Source organism: Eutrema salsugineum, unplaced genomic scaffold (genome assembly GCF_000478725.1).
Source record: "Eutrema salsugineum unplaced genomic scaffold, Eutsalg1_0 scaffold_11, whole genome shotgun sequence".
In the NCBI taxonomy this organism is placed as follows: domain Eukaryota; kingdom Viridiplantae; phylum Streptophyta; class Magnoliopsida; order Brassicales; family Brassicaceae; genus Eutrema; species Eutrema salsugineum.
In genome coordinates, this window is record NW_006256901.1 from 5,974,491 (window position 1) to 5,993,729 (window position 19,239).

The window sequence follows — 19,239 nt, forward strand, 5'->3', positions numbered from 1 at the left end:
TCTAAATCTCATATTTTTTAAGCTGAATTTAATGCATGAGGTTAGAGTCATGCACTAATCTCTAAACCTAGAATTGATCAGAGCCACTAGAGTGATGTATCAGATCGGCGTACATAGCTTCAGAAGAAAATAGTCGCTGTAGGAGACAAAAGCTACCTAGAGAGAAGATGTGAGCAAAAACGAATTCAGTTCAGTTAATGCATGATCTTACTCGCGGAAAGCTAGTTCTCAAGTTTAAGTGATTAGTTGGTTAAGGTGACGAGAATTGGTTAGCCATATAAGTGTCTCTTCTAGTTTCATGCAGATAATAGAAATAATTAAGACATTCTACCTGAGACTAGTCGGAAGATACTTAGATATCGATTAGGATAAACAGGAAAAGTCCGCGATGACCCCTATGAGTTTAGAACCCCAGTTTGAATTGAGCATCCCTTAGATTTTCCTTAGCAACTCAACCTTATTGCATTTTTAGTCCCTTATCAATTTAGTTTAGGATTAGGTTTAGTTTATTTCATCTTTTCTTTTCCCATAAAAACCAAAACTCACAACCCCCCCCCCTCCCCTTGAGTTTATTATTTCGCTTATTTTACCTAGTTTAAAGTTTTTGCATATTAGACAGCCTCCTAATGCATCGACACCCTAAATACTACATCTCACGACTATGCATTTGCAGTATACTAAGATTTTATAAATTTAAAACTTATTTGCGACCTGCTAACTCTAGCACGCATCACATAACACCAGTGTTCAAGAGTAGCCAGCTAATTTGGGCGAAGCTGCAAGAAACAGAGGATGAGTTTTTATGTTCATTTGTATATGGATCAAACTTCTTGGAGGATAGGAAGGAGCTATGGGAGGATCTTTGTAGCCATTTTACATCCCTGATTTACAGACATTTGCGTTGGTTAGTTATGGGTGATTTTAATGAGATTCTTAATAGGGAGGAGCATTCAGGTGAGGATTTTATTCTGTCGAGTGGAATGCAGGAATTTCAGAGGATAGTCCGAGAGGGAGATCTCACTGATATGGGATATCACGGACCTCTCTTTACCTGACTAATAAAAGGGCTCATGGACAGGTGTGTAAAAAGTTAGACAGGCTCTTGATCAATGATCATTGGCTCAACTGCAGTCCACAATCATATTGTGTATTCGAGTCTGGAGGGTTCTCTGATCACCAGAGGTGCAGGTTCTATGTCAAAGGAGAGACAACAAGGCCCAAAAAGCCTTTCAAATTCTTGAATGTTATTGCCAAGCTGCCTCAGGTCAAAGTTGCAATGGAACAGTACTGGAATGAAACTACTCCCTTATTTCACTCCACCTCAGCTCTGCATCGGTTTTCTAAAAAACTGAAGAATCAGAAACCACTTGTCAGGCAGGTATCTAGGGACGCTTTACACAACATCTCGCAGAGAGTAAAGTTGGAGTATGAGGTTTTGTGTGCAAAGCAAGAACAAAACCTACTTGGTCCTTCAGAGGTAGCTCAGAATGAGGAAAATGAAGCATTTGCTAGATGGAAAAATATGGCTAAATATGGAGGAGAATTATCTCTCACAAAAAGCAAAGTTGAATTTGCTGAATGTAGAAGATAAGAACAACAAAGTTTATCATCGAGCTGTTAAGGTCAGGGAAGTCAGAAATGGGATAAGAGAGTTGCAGGCCTCTTTGGGGGATATTCTTACAAGGAGGAATGATATAAAGCAGGTGACAGTGGAGCACTTTAATACAACAACAGAGGAGATGGGGGATCTGTTGGAGTATCGGTGCTCTCAAGAGGACAGGCATCTTCTAACTTCGGTGGTGACAAAATCAGAGATTTGATCGGTTTTGTTTGCAATGGCCACAAACAAATCGCCATGCAAGCCCGGATGGATATACAGTGGAATTCTTCAAGGAGTTCTGGCCGGTTTTAGGAAAGGATTTGGTGACTGGTATTCAGTAAAGGATTCCTCCCTAAAGGTGTTAACTCAATATCCTTGCTTTAATCCTGAAGAAGGAACAAGCGAAAATAATAAAGGATTATAGACCTATAGTGTGTTGTAATGTGATATACAAGCTCATTTCGAAGATTTTGGAGAACAGGCTGAAGAGAATACTTCTGAATTTCATCTCTCCGAATCAGTCAGCCTTTTTTGACGACATACTTTTGCTTGAAAACTTGCTTCTTGCCTCAGAATTGGTGGATGGTTACCATAGATCATCTATATCATCTATATCTGCTTTGAAAATAGATATTTCAAAAGCATTTGACTCAGTGGAGTGGAACTTCCTGCTGATGACTATCCTGGAGGCTTTGAATGTCCCATCAGAGTTTATACACTGGATCAGGTTGTGCATCACCACATCCTCTTTCTCGGTTCAGGTGAATTGTGAATTGATTGGCTACTTTGGGAGTTTAAAGGGTCTACATCAGGGTTGTTCCCTCTCTCCATATTTATTTGTTAATGTTCTGTCTCAAATGTTGGACAAGGAAGCGATACAGAGGAAATTTGGATTTCATCCAAAATGTGCAAACATGAAGCTTACACATCTCTGCTTCGCAGATGACTTCATGATATTTTCGGATGGGACTCTGCGGTCAATGGAAGGAATAATTGAGATGTTTGATGAGTTCTCAAAAATATCAGGCCTGCAAATAATTTTAGAGAAATCAACAGCTTATCTTGCATTTCATAATCAAATCGAGATACCATAGCTCAGCGGTTTGCATTTGAAATTGGAACACTCCCTGTTAGGTACTTAGGACTCCCACTGCTAACAAAGCAGACACGATCTCTGGATTCACCCCTCTCGTTGACAAGATTCGTGGGAAAGTGAACTCTTGGACTGCAAGATACCTTACTTTTTACAGGTCGCTTGCAGCTTCTGTCGTCAGTGATCTCGAGTTTGATCAACTTTTGGATGGCAGCATTTCGCTTACCAAAGGGTTGTATTGAAACAATCAAGAGCATATGTTCGGCTTTCCTTTGGTCTGGACCAGATCTAAATCCAAGAAAGGCAAAGGGAATAGGGAAAAGTGTGTAGGCCAGGAGTACAGGGAGGACTTGGTCTCAAAAATCTGTGGGAAGCAATGAAGTTTGCATCTTGAAGTTACTGTGGCGCATCATTACAGCAAAAACCTCGCTATGGGTTCGTTGGCTGCGTACAAACCAAATGAGAGGTAACTCTATAGGCCTCCCATCAAACCAATCCCAAGGATCTTGGATGTCGAGAAAAATTTTACAATGCAACGTTCAACTACTAATTTATTAAAGAACAAGGATTTGGCAAGTGGTTGAGCATCTTGGCATTGCAAGGATCTCTTTGAGGATGTCATACTTTGCCTCTGTGCTAATGTCATCACAAAGCCATTGCATTGTCAGTTGTTCCAAGATTTTGGAATTCTCCAAGATATACTTTACTAGTTTCATTTCTCTTTCGTATTTGAAGATTGGACTTTTCAACTCCACAAACTTGAGTGATGCTATCAAACATGGAGGCACCTTTGGTTCTCTACTCTCACTATCAACCACATATTCAGCCAATATCTGCAAAACCAAAAAAAAATAATAATAAAGAGATTGAGTATACACAAAAGCTTTCACAAACAATATATGCTTAAATAAGAGGATTAAAGCTATTTATCACCAAAATGAGAGATTCTAGTTTCCGACAGCTCTGAAGAATAACTGGCAAAAGTTCCACATCAGAGTTCGAAAATTCAGCACTCAATCGGGACAAGTAACAAAACTGAAGCTTGGAGAAGTATGGAATGACGTCCTGGTAACAAAGAAAATAATATTGGTTAGAAACGTTTGTGTGGAAGTATATATAAAAAGTTCAAATGTTGGACGTGCATGTATACCTCCCAAGTAACAAAACTAATAACTAGATCTCTGACCCTTGAAATAGCAGTGAGGATATCACGAGTCATGCTTCCCTCGCATAACTCACTATGTTCACCACCAAAGGAGATATCTACTTTGGCAAAGGAACCTGAACTGGTGATCTTAAAGTGATTATTTGGGTTAACCTCAGTCTTCAAATACTGGAGTAGAGGAGCATCACTCACAACTTTGGTATACACATTTATGTGAATTCTCTTTAGCGTCTGAGAGCGCACTTGTAAAACCTTTGGAGCATCATCAAGGTATGCAATGATCGTTACATCCTCCAGAACTGGTGAGCCTAAAATAAGTTTCTCCAATGTGGCCTCATTGGGACATTTAATACATTCTAAATGCATGATCTTTAGGCAAGGTAAAAAAGCAAACTCGGGATGAACCAAGATGACCCAAGAGAGTCGTAAGTGTACAAGTGTCTCACATGTATATAGGCTCAGGGGTGTTATCACACCAAATCTATAAGATCTGTCAAAACAAATATCAAGATGCTGAATCCCTCGAGCATTCACTAGATCGATCCAGAGGGTTAGATTCAACAAAAAATCAGTTTCTGTATCCAAAAGCCCTTGTGTAAATCGAAAATCCGGTCAACAAACCTCATAAACCAACTGAAACGCTGGAATTCGCAAGAGTTAAAGTCTATTCCAAGAGTTAAAGTCTTCATAACGGCAAGGACCTCTAATGATATTCAACAGACAACCCAAATAAAATATCTCCCCATCATAAACTGAATATTGTTGAAGAATAGTTGGATTTCCTGAACCCTTTACCCGTGACCTCCACTCATGCAATGTGGCATTCCAGACAAATTGATGAGATAGTTCAGTATAGAGCAGGAATCTGGCTGTTGCGTATATCTTGTTACACTCAATCCAAGCAACGAATTTTGTATTTTCATAAGTTTGTCGACCTTGTTTTGCTTGGAAAAATTTGTTCTTGGTAGATGAAATTGAATAATTTCTGAAAACAACATGATAAAGAACTTGTTAAAACTTGTAAATGGAAACAAATAATGTACTATAATAAGTTATTAATCGTAATTCTCTATAAATCTATCAAAATGTTTCTTAATCGATAAAAGTGAGACGCGGAATGCTTAACTATCATGTTCATAGCAGTAGAAATGAGAAATATGGAGATTTTTTAATCAGTATAACAAATGAAGTTGCAGGTCACACAAGTATGATGTAAATATATAGATGAATTAAATAGGGTTTACACGAATATACGAAAACTTTAAAGATTGCAATATAGATCTGGTTTTAGAAAGTAATAACAATATATAAATATCTTTCATATTAACTTTATAAAAATATTGGATATATGGTTAGATAATTCAATTTTAACATAATAGCTTCATATGAATATTAGTTCAAAATTCTTGGAGCACAATATTTTGTTACCATATATTGCGGATTAAATAAAACAGTAAAGAGAAAAATCCAAACTTTTAAATATTTTTGTATCAGCCAAGTTGTGTCAATTGATTGCATTGCCTTGTGTAAATATTATGTCCATATATCAAAAGCGAAAGTAAAAAAATCAAATTGGTTGGTTGAAATAGTTTTCCCAAAAAAACATGGAAATTTGGTGACATTGAATATTTTTAACTACGTTATTCTATATAAAAATAAGAGTTGCTTCGATTATAAACATATTTCTAAAAATTTCCCTGCAACCCTAAACGCCAAATAAGATATTTGAAAAAATGGAGAATCAACAAGAAAAAAACTTATGATGAAAACGGATTACTGATAATTAATCCACCACCATTGAACATGCAATTTGGGGTGGAAGAACCACCTTCACCTCCTCCAATTTCTCAATCAGAGATTGATGAAACTAATATTTGGGAAGAGATGCATGACTTATTGAGCAAATCAACTGCGAAGGCCATCAATGTTTCTTCAGAGGTAATTTAATCTTTAAATTAATCGGTTTTATTATGTACTTTGTATTAGTGGATGTTTATTTCAATATGTAATCTCTACAGCCTGATGGAGAAATATCGACTGATGATCCAAAGGAACGTTGCAAGAAAAGAAATTACGATCTCTATCTAGATCAGGAGATAGGTTTGAAATGTATAGAATGCGGCTTCGTTAAGACAGAGATCCGCTACCTAGATACATCGGAGTGGGTAAGTTGTTAATATTCCATTAAGACATTGATTTGTTTAAGTAACATGTTTGAAGTTAACAATATTATATGTTTTTGGATCTTATAGGCACATAAGAAGAAATGTGGAAAGAGAAACTTTAGAGGTTGATTTCATTAAATCTGTTAGTTGAGTGGTTGTTTCAAAACTTAGTGAAGGATTTTAAAATGGATCGGTTGATACTAAAATCTCTTTTAAAACATGGATTAAATTGTGTTGGCATCAATTAAATTGTAGCGTTTGGGATATAACTTCAGTAAATAACATATACTACCTTTGTTTTATAAAAAAGTGAATTAAACATATTTTACACATATTAAAAATAATTAGTAAAAGTTTTACACTGCTTTTACTAATACACATAATAATTTTCTCGTTCTAACTAATATACTAAAAAATAAGATTTAAATTGGACTTTTGTTCAATATTTTGTATTAGAAATATAAAGTGATATTTTTGTTAAATAAAAATAAAATTTTAAAATAACATTTTTTGTGAAATAGAGGGAGTATAATTTTTTAATGATGGATGTTGTGGATAAGTATTGACCCTTAGAGCATGTTCAATGCAAATGCAAGAACCTCATAAGAAGTTCTTAGTTAATATTTAATTATAAAATTTATGTTAAGAATATTTGTTAAGAAATTTTTTTTGTTCCAATAGTGGAACTCTATTAAGAGTTCTTTACAAAAATTAATAATTTCGCTTTATTGTAACTAGAGTTTATTTTTTGAATAAACATACTTGACATAAAAAATATTTTAAATATTTTAAATATTTTAAACATAGATTTCTAATATTTATATCATTTTTTAATCAAAAATAATTTATTATTTTAAATTTTAACTATTATTTATTAAATATAATATTGATATATAATTTAAACATATGCATAATGGAGTTTGTTAAATAGATAATTTTATTTCATAATTTATAAAGAAAAAAGTAAAAAATAATAACATATAAATAATTTATTTAATTTTATAAAATATAAAAGTTTAAATGATTTTTTATCTTTCCTTCTATCCAATCAGAAACCGACATGTGGCTAATAACCTTTTGCTATCCAATAAAAGTCACCCGTCCCAAAATCCACTCTTATGCAATGTTAGACTATACAATGGTTTTGATTTTCAACACCCTTTTTTTTCTCTTTTAACAATTCACATCATCTTCTCTTTCTTCCACCTAATTATTCAACACAATTTAACTTTTATATTTACAATGGTTCTATTTAATAAAAATTTAACATTCTACCCCACATATTTTACTTCATATTTTTATTATCTTTTATGATTATTATCTTAAAACTAAAAAAAAAACATTTCCTATTTTAACTACGTTTTTAATTAGTAAAAATAAAAATAGAAATAATTATCATTAAAAAATTAAAATTATGAAAATCTTAGAATTAAATACAATACATGAATAAGCATACGAAAAAAACTAAATAAAACACACATACCTTGAAATTTACGATAGACTCAGGTCACAAACAATAAAATTCTTAAATCACATACAAATACTTTAATATCTCTTTAATCATGGAACATTCTAAATTTTTCCCATATGTGTTTGACGAGATCTGCTTGCAATTCGTGATGTACATTTGAATCACGCAACTCGGATCTAGCACGGACATGATTTACAAATACAGGTAACACCTTGGTCGAGAATGGATGTGGTGTAGTAAACCCACTTGCCTCAGACTGATCATAATCAGACTAATTTTGAGCATATGTATCTCGTTCATCTTCAACAATCATATTATACAATATGATACATGACCTCATAATTATAGCCAAATCCGCAATATCCCACAGGCGGGCTGGTTCACGAATGATTTTGAATTGAGCCTGAAACACTTCAAATGCATGTTCGATGTTCTTCTGACATCCTTCTTGGCATTGGGAAAATAACTTATCTGGTTCACTCTACGGAAGTCTAATTGATTTGGGAAATTCAATTGCTCCAACATTCGGATCAATTTCATTACCCATTGGAGTAGAAGAATAAGGAGGTGTTTGAGATGGATATGGCATCATCGATCCATAATATGGACGATAGTTTGGAATGGCTGACGGCATGAAAAATTTTGGTGGATAACCATAATTTGGTATATTTTGGGGTTGATTTGAAGATTGGTTTGGAAAAGGATAATTGTTAGGATTTGGATAGTTAAAAGGATAGTTAGAAGAGTTTTGGGAGCTAAAAGGGTTGTTATTTGGATCCATTTCACTAAAAAGACGGGTAAAAAAATACACAAGAGCTTGTTTAAAACTAATAGGAAAAATATAGTAAAAAAAAGACTTTTGTCCAAATTGAATGAAACAAGTCTCTATTTATAGAGAATGAAAAATGATGAATTTTGGTATAAAAAAAATATATATATATATATAATTTTCGTTGAAATAATTGAGCTCAAATGATTTGGATGAGAAAAAAATATCAAGAATCACAGCATCCAATAGAAATAGAACATGTGTTTTTATCCGTATATTAACTAATTTTTTTTTTCGTCCAACCAATTGATGATAGGTGTCATTTCTTGTCTCTACTTTTTGGTTTTCAACTAGTTGAAAACATTCAACAGAAATGAATCCACATCATCTTTTTTGGTTTTTCAACACAATTGTGTTGAGTCAATTCAACACTCCATTGTATATAGTCTTATCAACAGAGAATGCTAGTACAGCGAGTAGTCACATACTATACCAGATTCAATAAGAACACAATTTTCCAAACCTATCCTGATATTTGGAGAAAAGGGTGTTAGGGGATTACTGGTTTAATAGAGAAAGAGAATGGCCCCCTTTACTGAATTCACTAACTCAACTCGTTATATGGAGAGAGTAGTATTAGTGAATTAGTGGTCCAAAAGGGACGACCAAACAGTAAGACAACCACGATAACCCGTCAGTTTCGAAAACTGGAAGGATAAGTACTAAGTACACAGTCCAGTACACCTTTGTAACGTGAATCTGGTAAGGTAAGTTATATTTTTCTACAGAAACACATATGGAATCTAAAACTCCCTTAACTGCCAGCGATGGAACACAACAAGGAAAATATGTAAAAAGGACTATCCCACAAAAGCTTCGAGAACGAGGATCCAACACCCAACCTGATAACGGGACGAAAGACCCCTATATTCTAGCCAAAACTAAGTATCACTATAAATACACCATTCTCTCCAAAGAGAAGGGGATTTTTTTTTTCATTGTTTAAAATTTTTCTAATAGCAATGGATTTGAAAATACGTTTTCAAATCACTAGTTCTGTCGGATAAGCTTTGGTCCATTACTTAAAGCCCAAGATATCTAACAAGGTCGGTTAGAATAAGATAGGTTTTAAGTAATTTCTAAACAGATTAGGAAAAGGAAAAGTGTTAAGGGAAGATGTCCTAACACTATAAATAGGTCTTTAATGAAGTCGCATTAGAGACAAGAGAGAGTTAAGGGATTATTGTGTTTAGTTTTTGAGATAAATTTTCTAAGCATTAATAAAGTTCTATAAGTGTTTATGCGATTATATTTGGTATCGGAGCTTGAGTTAGAAGCGATCCAAACCCTAATCGAAGAAACACAAAGATTATAAGATATACAAAGATGGGAGACATAGTCCCTTCGACCCAAACAATGGAAACCGTACCTTCTTCAATTCAGTGCCCGATGTTGACCGCAACAAGCTACCTGTGTGGGCAATGAAGATGAGGGTACTGCTCCGAATTCACAAAGTCTGGGAGACGATCGAACCAGGTTCAACCGACACTGCAAAGAGTGATATCGCCACTGGCCTGTTGTTTCAAGCGATCCCAGAGTCCCTTGTTCTGCAAGTCGACGAGCAAGAAACAGCAAATGGCATATGGGATGCAATCAAATCTCGAAACCTAGGAGCAGATTGCGTCAAGGAAGTTCGACTTCAAACACTTATGTCTGAATTCGAAAGAATAAAGATGAAGGATTCAGACTCAATATATGACTTCTCGGGGAAGTTATCAAGCTCGCCTCAAAAGCTGCATCACTTGGAAAGACAATAGAGGAACAAAAGCTTGTGAACAAGTTCCTCAATAGCTTACCAAGACAGAAGTTTATCCACATTGTAGCATCTCTCGAGCAAGTACTGGACCTGAAGACAACAAGCTTTGAATATATCATTGGTAGAATTAAAGCATATGAAGAAAGGATTCTCGATGATGAGAATCAAGGAGATACACAGGAGAAGTTTCTGTACGCAAACTTAGAACAAAATAGTTCCGGCTTAAGAGGGAGAGGACGTGGAAGAGGAGGCAGAGGAAGCAGAGGACGAGGCAGATATGGAAGGTTTAATTCACAAGAGAGAGAGCACCAAACCAAAACGATCAGACAAAAGAGAAGAAGGATAGATCGAAGGTTATTTGCTACAGATGTGATAAACCAGGCCACTTCACCTCAGTTTTTCCGGAGAGAGCACAGAAAACACAAGAGGCAAATATGGTGGAGACGGAAGAAACCGACGAAGCACTGTATATGCATGAAGTTGTGTTTCTGAACGAAGAGAAACTAATTCCAAAGAACTTTGAAGTACACAAAGAAGAAGAAGGAGTTTGGTATCTCGACAATGGAGCAAGTTACCACATGACAGGAAAAGAAGAATACTTCTCCGAATTGAACAGAAATTTCAAAGGCAAAGTCAAATTTGGTGATGGTTCTTGTGTTGAAATAGGAGGTAAATGATCCATCCTTTTTCAAGGCAAGACAGGGGAACAAAAACTTGTCATGGATATTTACTACATCCCTGACCTCAAGAACAACATCTTAAGCTTGGGACAAGCTACAGAAGCCGGCTGCCATGTAAGGATGAGGCAGGACTATCTGACACTCCATGATCCAGACAAGAAACTACTCGCTAAAGTCACAAGGTCTTCAAATCGGCTTTACAAAAGAAAGCTAAAAATTGGAAAATCTGCGTGTTTACAGTCGAAGGTGGAAGACGAGACATGGAGATGGCATTCTAGATTGGGACATATAAGCTTTAGGACGATGAAGGCTATAACTCAAAACAAGATGGTTCATGGATTACTGGAAATCCGAGAAGAGTAGGAATTGTGCGAATCCTGCTTGTTGGGCAAGCAAATTCGATATTCTTTCCCAAAGACAGCTGCGTTTAGAGCATCTAAACCCCTAGAACTGCTTCATGCGGACCTGTGTGGTCCAATAACACCACCAACCATCGCTTACAATAGGTACATATTTGCGATCATTGATGATTTTTCAAGATATATGTGGTCTATCCTTTTTAGGAGAAGAGTGAAGCATATGGAAAATTCAAAGCATTCAAAGGTCTGGTGGAAAAGGAACTAGGGAAAAAAATCCTGACTTTAAGGACAGATAGAGGAGGGGAGTTTACTTCAAGGGAATTTCTGGAGTTCTGCGAACAAAGTGGGATTAGGATGCATCTCACTGCTCCCTATACACCTCAACAGAATGGTGTAGTAGAGAGAAGAAACATGACCTTAATGGAGATGACAAGGAGTAATCTCAAGGCTATGAAGGTGCCAAAATATCTTTGGGGAGAGGTGGTTCGTCACTCAACTTACATCATCAATTGAGTGCCTACAAAAACCCGTAAGAACATGACACCTTATGAGAGCCTGAAAGAAAGAAAACCAAGTCTTAGTCATCTCAGAGTATTTGGGTGTTTAGCTTATGCAAAGGTGGAAACAACAAACCTTAAGAAGCTAGATGACAGGTCGCAATCACTAGTCCACCTTGGGATTGAGCCAGGATCCAAGGCATACAGATTGTTTAACCCAACAACACAAAGAATAGTGGTGAATGGAGACATAGTATTCGACGAGAAAGCAGAGTGGAACTGGAACAAAACACAAGATGGATCTAAGAGAGATCCAGGTATGTTTCAGATGAGGTGGGGAGAGATTATTGATACAGTAGAAGGGCCTGCAGTAATCGGCTATGATCATGAAGAAGAAGGAAACGATGAGTGTCGAACAAAACCATAAGCGGTATCAACCGACACTAGGTGTCAAACAACACCATCAGCAGTGTTGAGCAACACTAATGAACACGAAACTGATTATACCGAAACTGATCAGGTTGACGAGAGCAATACAGCAAACTCACCTCAGCAGCAACAACCACTGAGAAGGTCGACACGTCCTGTAGTTAGACCACGACACTTAGACGATTTCGTTTTGCAAGCGTCGATAGAATGTGAGAATCTCTTGCTGCTAGTAAACGATGAACCAGGAAATTTTAAGGAAGCTAAAGCCTTATCAGAGTGGAGAAAAGCTTGCAGGGAAAAGATCGATTCTATCAACAAAAACAAGACTTGGTTTCTGGTCGTTAAGCCAAGTGGAGCAAAAATCATCGGTCTGAAGTGGATTTTCAAAATTAAAAGGAATGCAGATGGCACGATCAATAAGTACAAGGCGAGGCTTGTAGCAAAAGGATATGTGCAACAATCTGGCATAGATTTTGATGAAGTTTTTGCACCTGTAGCTCGCATATAGAAAATCAGATTGTTGATCGCCTTGGCAGCCTCTCAAGGATTATAAATCCATCATCTAGATATTTTTACATGGAGAACTGGAGGAGGATGTCTATGTGAGTCAACCAGAAGGATTTGAAGCTAAAGGTGAAGAGCACAAGGTGTACAAACTCTCAAAAGCATTGTACGGTCTAAGGCAGAATCCAAGGGCTTGGAATACAAAGCTGGATCAGATTTTAAAGGGCATGAGATTCAAAAGATGCTCGAAGGATAATTCAATGTATCGCAAGCAAGAGGGAGATAACCTGCGCTGATTGTTGCCATTTATGTTGATGACCTCTTTGTAACAGGTAATAGTCTTAAAGAGATTAAGGAGTTCAAAGCTGGGATGTCATCTAAGTTCGAGATGTCTGATCTTGGAAGACTCACCTATTACCTCGGCATCAAAGTCTATCAAGGGAAGGATGGTATCAAAATCAAACAAGAGGCTTATGCAAGGAGAATCTTGAAGGAAGCTGGTTTGGAGAACTGCAATCCGACTCAAGTACCTATGGAGTTTGGTCTGAAGGTTTCTAAGGCACAAGATGAAACAGAAATAGAACCGATTAACTATAGGAGAAATGTTGAATGCTTGAGGTACTTGTTACACACTAGACCTGATTTAGCTTTTTCAGTTGGTGTGGCAAGCAGATATATGCAAAGTCCTCGCAAGTCACATGGCAAAGTAATGAAGCATATACTGCGGTATCTCAAGGGAACAAGTACATATGGTTTGAAGTTCACGCGTGAAAAGACAAAGAAACTTGTTGGCATCAGCGACAGTAGTCATAACATAGATCCAGACGATGGGAGAAGCACTACAAGGCATATGTTCTACTTTGGTTCCTCACCAGTCACATGGTGTTTGCAAAAGCAAGAAACAGTTGCACTTTCAACCTGTGAAGCAGAGTTCATGGCAGCAACAGAAGCAGCTCATCAAGCAATCTGGCTCCAAGAACTCTTAAGCGAGATAACATGATGGATGTCTGATCAAGTTATCACAAAGATTGATAACCAATCTCCTATTGCGCTCACAAGGAATCCGGTGTTTCATGGCAGGAGTAAACACATACACAAGCGCTACCACTTCATAAGAGAGTGCATTGCGAATGGACTAGTTGATGTGGAGCATGTACCAGAAGTTGAACAAAAGGCCGATATTCTCACTAAGGCTTTGGCAAAGATTAAGTTTGCTGAGATGAGGACCTTAATTGGTGTTGGAAAGATGTCCAAAACAGAGTCAAAGCTTAAAAGAGAGAATGTTGGATAAGCTTTGATCCATTACTTGAAGCCCAAGATATCTAACAAGGTCAGTTAGAATAAAATAGATTTTAGGTAATTTCTAAACAGATTAGGAAAAAAAAAGGTGTTAAGGGAAGATGTCGTAACACTATAAATAGGTTTTTAATGAAGTCGCATTAGAGACAAGAGAGAGCTAAGAAATTATTGTGTTTAGTTTTTGAGACAAGTTTTCTAAGCATTAATAAAGAATTTCTTTAATCTATAAGTGTTTATGCGATTATAAGTTCAATAAGACTAGATTTTAAAGACTTTGTAAAATTTATGTTTCAATAATGTATGGTTATCATTTTAATACAAATTGTTCCTAATTCTAGACTGAATACACATCAATAGACTTTTTATTTATTTGAGAGACCTAGTATGATCACTCCATTTCCGACTATTTTCTAACTATCTTATTAGTCAACCCAAATCTATTTTTTCTCACAAACGAATGTGCCTTCTAAATCAACAGATACTCCACGAATTCCATTCATTCGGGCCCAGAGTCTCTTAGCTATTTCTACTATGGTTTCTGATTCTTTCTAGTTTTCAACTATCATCTTTATTATAAAATTATTGACTTGAGCGTTAGAAAGTTCTTGAAATCATTTTTTATCATGTTTCTGAATTAAGTTCCACGCGTTTGTTCATTTTGTGGGAAACTTAGACCCTATGAAAAATCCATAAAACATATGTTATTTATTATATGTAAATTAAGTTGTTCTCCTGAAATAAGTGTTTTTTCTTTGGAAAAATAACAAGAGTTTTGCATTTACATAATCAAAGAGTGAGAGTTCCATCCCTCAACCCAAAAGGAAACTAATATACAAACTAATAAAGGTCTATCCAAATCTATGGTGAAAGATTGGAGCTAGAAGAGACCACCTTTCGCATCCTATTTTCAAATGAGCATATAAAGAAATATATTTAATGGTAGGTCGTAATTGATATATACCGGAGAACTAATCAATGTTTAGTCTATTCACAAAACTAACACTAGAAAGAAAACTTCCAAAATAGGAAAACATAATCATATATCAAATTCAGACATAAGACCAAACAACATTACTTTAGAATAGACTATGTATAGAACTAAAGTTAATATATTTTAGGAATTTTAAGAAATCAAAATTCATCAAAAGTTTACATAGTTTAAGTAGCACTATATTTTAACAATCATTCGAAATCTTTCTATTAAAAGCATGTTTTTTTTAATTATATATGTTTTGGCGTTTATTCTAAATATAAAATTTCTTTGTGCCAATACTTTAGCAAAATAGACTTATTTGCACAGAAAAGCACTTTTCAATTTTTTTTTTACTTTAGCAGTGCTAAAGACGATTTTGTTTTCACCTCTAATTGATCCGTGTGTGTAGGGTTACAACAAAAAAATTGTGCATGTACAGTAAAGAAGTGCTAAAATTCTAATTATCTTTACTAAGTGTTAAAAACTACACAAGTTTTTTTACGCAAAAAGAACCTATTGTACACAGTTTATAGAAAATGCCAAACCATGCAAATGACTCTAGGATATGTTTGAAATTAAATCTCTAAAAATTCAGTACCCAGTTAAAAAATTTTGAATACTGATAAATAATCAAACAAAAGTATAGTTATGTGGGACCTTAGCAATTACTATGGAAGCTGACAACGACATCCGTTTCGGGTCTTTTAAACTACCGGTTCAAGAAACAGAACCGGAATGAACCAACAAAATCTATTAGAAAACACCAAATTTCTTTTTCTTTGTGGTTTATAAAGCGTTTCTCAAAGAGACCAACACATTTCGTCTTCTTCCTTTCTCCTTTTTGTTTTTGTTTAATCGAAAAAAAAAGAAAAAAATGAAGAGCAGCACAAACACTAATTTGATCCTCTTCCACCACCACCACCACCACACTCCTTTAACCTCAAAATCAGCTTCCGCCGTCGCCGCCGCGAATCACCACCGTCTCTTATTCATCCTCTTCATATCTTTCTTCACTCTCCTCTTCTATTTCTCTCTCTTCTCTTCCTCTCTCCACTCCACTACAACAACCTCCCACTCTCTCTCCTCATCTTCACCATCCTCCTCCCTCTCACCACCGATCCTTGCCGCACTCCTCCACTACACTTCCTCATCTCCACCAAACATCTCAATGTCCTTCTCCGAACTCTCCGCCATCTCCACCGTCATTAACTCAAAATCCCCCACCTGTAACCTCCTCGTCTTTGGCCTAACCCACGAATCTCTCTTCTGGAGATCCATAAATCTCAAAGGCCGTACCGTCTTCGTCGACGAAAACCCTTACGCCGTTTCCAAATTCGAGCAGAGTAATCCCGGAGCTGAAGCTTACGACGTCGTTTTCTCGACTAAAGTCTCTCAAGCCGGTAAGCTTTTGGGTTATTATAAAACCCGACCCGAATGTCGTCCCGTTCAGAATCTATTGTTCTCGGATTGTAAACTGGGGATCAACGATTTACCCAATTTTGTCTATGAGATCGATTGGGACGTGATTTTGGTAGACGGGCCTCGTGGGTACGCCGGAGATTCGCCGGGAAGGATGGCTCCGATATTTACTTCGGCGGTTTTGGCGAAGAGTAGAGATTCCGGGAAGAAGACGGATATTTTTGTACATGAGTTTGGGAGAGAGATTGAGAGAGTTTACAGTGAGGAGTTTCTATGTGAGGAGAATCTGATTGAGGTCGTCGGAGATTTAGGGCATTTCGTTGTGGCGGCGGAGGAAAGGAAGAATCAGAGTAACAGTGGGTTTTGTCGGAATTCGACGAAATTGTCGGAGCCTTTTACGCCGGTAAGTAGTGGCGATGAAGAGGTCGGTGTTGATGATGACTGAAAGTGGGTTACTTTTGGTCTTGGGTGGCTCTTTTGTAATTAACTTAGATATTGAGGGTTTCTTTTTTAAAATGTCGTTTAGTCTTTTCGTTTGTTTTTCATTTTGGAGACGGTTACACTTGAAACCTTGGGAGTACAAGATGTATCCTAAAATCCAAAAACAAATGTCATTCCATTGATGAAAAAACATACAAAATATTAGAAGATATTCTGGAAAAATGCCAAAAAATACTTTATTTATTTAATTTTTGGAAGAATCACTCACGAACTTTTAGCGTTGCCAGAAACTCACACAAACTATTTTTTCGATGCATAAAAATACATAAGTTTTTTAAAGTTTCATTTTTCCCCCTCTGATTTCACGGCCGTTAACAGACATAACAGAATCAATAAACAGCGTTAATTTTTTGTAGGAAAAAATGCTAAAAAAATACATCAACTATTTAATTTTGCCAGAAACTCACACAAACTTTTTGCATTGCCAGAAATCCACACAGACTATTTTTTTTAATCTATAAAAATACACAAATTTTTTAAAATTCTATTTTTTCTCCTCAAGTTTCACAGTCGTTATGTTAGTTTTTTGTAACACGTGCTAACTATTCTAGGAGTGATATCATTGTTACCCTTAGAAAATCTTCAAATCGATTTGGGGAAGAAAATTCTACACCCTAATTTTTCTTTTTCTTTTAGAAATTGAGTGAAATCGGTTGAAAAATATGGTTGGTAGTATAAATCGAGTCGGAAACATTGTGTGTTGTGATATATAAGACTAATAAGAGCAATTCGAGGAGATGATGTATATGTTCTAAACATGATTTATTGCTTTATTAACCACATTTTCAACCGATTTCACTCAATTTCTGAAAAGTAAGAGAAAAAAATTAGAGTTTAGGTTTTTCTTTTTAAAGGTAATAATGGTATTAATTTGACAGTAACTAATACGTATTATAAAATATTAACGCAGTTTTTTGATTCTGTTATGTCTATAATGACCGTGAAACTTGAGGAGGAAAAATGGAAATATAAAAAGTTTGTGTATTTTTATAGATTAAAAAAATAGTTTGTGTCGATTTCTAGCAATGCAAAAAGTTTGTGTGGGTTTCTGGTAAAATTAAATAGTTGATGTATTTTTTTAGCATTTTTTCCTACAAAAAATTAACGTTGTTTATTAATTTCGTTATGTCTGTTAACGGCCGTGAAATCAGAGGGGGGAAATGAAACTTTAAAAAACTTATGTATTTTTATGTATAGAAAAAATAGTTTGTGTGGATTTCTGGCAGCGCTAAAAATTCGTGGGTGATTCTTCCAAAAATTAAATAAATGAAGTATTTTTTGGCATTTTCTCGAAGATATTCACTTTAGATTTAAATTGGTAGAAGTTATTTGGTCTAGTCGTCAAAGGGTGTTTAAAGGTTTATATTTCAAGTATGGAATTTTTAAAAAAAAATTCAAATTTGCAAATTGATAGAAGTAAAGCTTATCGAAGTTTCAGAGTGTTTTTTTTTTTTAACAGGTGGTAGATCCATGTGATGTGATTTTTTTCCGGGTGCAACGAGAGAAAAATATCTTGAATTTATTTGGAAAAAAAAATCTGACTATATTTATGGTTGAAACTTGAACGTGAAAAATATGATTTACTTTTTATATGAGATAACTATATACGACGATACAAAACATTTTATTTTTGCTATTTTGGTACTCTGGAAAATTTTCTTTTTAAAATGTGCTAAAATGTGTCGGTGGTGATAGAAGGCCCTGAGAAAGCGGGACTTACCTCGCAATATGGCTTCTCCTTTCCAGCGCTATACATATTAATCAAAGTTTTTTCTTTCACTTTAATTTCTACAAAAACAATAAAACTTATTAATCTTCTCGTGCTTTACAACTAGTTTGGCTTTCGATTTTAAAATAAGATAACATGTCCTAATAAATAAAGCTCAATTCCATTTATGTTTTTCTCGATATATGAAAAAAAGAAGTAATTCATAACCCTTATTCGGTGAGAGAGACTTTTATTACTAGGACACACTTTCAATACACACCAGTTATGAACTACGTTGCACGGAATCGCTCGGAAAACTCCGATTCCCGCTTTGGAATCAGAATTGGAATCGTAATCGGAATCGTATGAAATCGTTTAGAATCGTTGGGGAATCGCGATTTCGAAATTTTGTTATTTGGAAACGCAGAGAAACCGTATAATTTCGAGTTGGAATCGTATTTTTCGTGGTTGGAAGCTTTGCTGCAAACTTCGACTAAAATTATAGAAAAAAATGACATATCATTGTCAACTCATCTCAAGTTACAATTTTGTTGGGCTTAATATATTTCAAACCCATTACATCACTATCATTTTTGCTTTTGTTTTTTAATATTATCTAATTATTTGTTTAAAAAAAGAAATTAACTCCTTTAAACTTAACTATAAAAACCCTAATTACTTTAGATAGAGAAGAGACAAAGCATTCTTAGGAGAAAACTTACTATATTTTTTTTTAATTGTGAACTAGAGAAAGCAAAGTTTAAAATATTTATTCATATTATTTTATATTA

At 35.4% G+C, this 19,239-nt stretch overlaps 3 protein-coding genes across 3 annotated transcripts; 2 read left to right on the forward strand and 1 right to left on the reverse strand.

The window, feature by feature from the left end:
- Positions 1 to 3,247: 3,247 nt before the first annotated feature.
- LOC18025884 (F-box/FBD/LRR-repeat protein At1g51370) lies at positions 3,248 to 4,547 on the reverse strand. The gene is made up of 4 exons (XM_006409491.2): positions 4,480 to 4,547; positions 3,844 to 4,348; positions 3,627 to 3,758; positions 3,248 to 3,526 (listed from the first exon to the last, which is right to left on the reverse strand). The coding sequence occupies exons 1-4, from the start codon at positions 4,545 to 4,547 to the stop codon at positions 3,248 to 3,250; spliced, it is 984 nt and encodes a 327-aa protein (XP_006409554.2).
- A 5,966-nt stretch (positions 4,548 to 10,513) lies between these two features.
- LOC112089775 lies at positions 10,514 to 11,631 on the forward strand. Its single transcript, XM_024160533.1, has 3 exons — positions 10,514 to 10,727; positions 10,773 to 11,089; positions 11,323 to 11,631. Exons 1-3 carry the CDS (start codon positions 10,514 to 10,516, stop codon positions 11,629 to 11,631), a joined length of 840 nt encoding a protein of 279 aa, XP_024016301.1.
- Positions 11,632 to 15,645: 4,014 nt separating this feature from the next.
- Positions 15,646 to 16,880, forward strand: LOC18025885 (protein IRX15-LIKE). Its single transcript, XM_006409492.2, has one exon. It carries the CDS (start codon positions 15,695 to 15,697, stop codon positions 16,682 to 16,684), a length of 990 nt encoding a protein of 329 aa, XP_006409555.1. The 5' UTR covers positions 15,646 to 15,694; the 3' UTR covers positions 16,685 to 16,880.
- Positions 16,881 to 19,239: the final 2,359 nt, after the last annotated feature.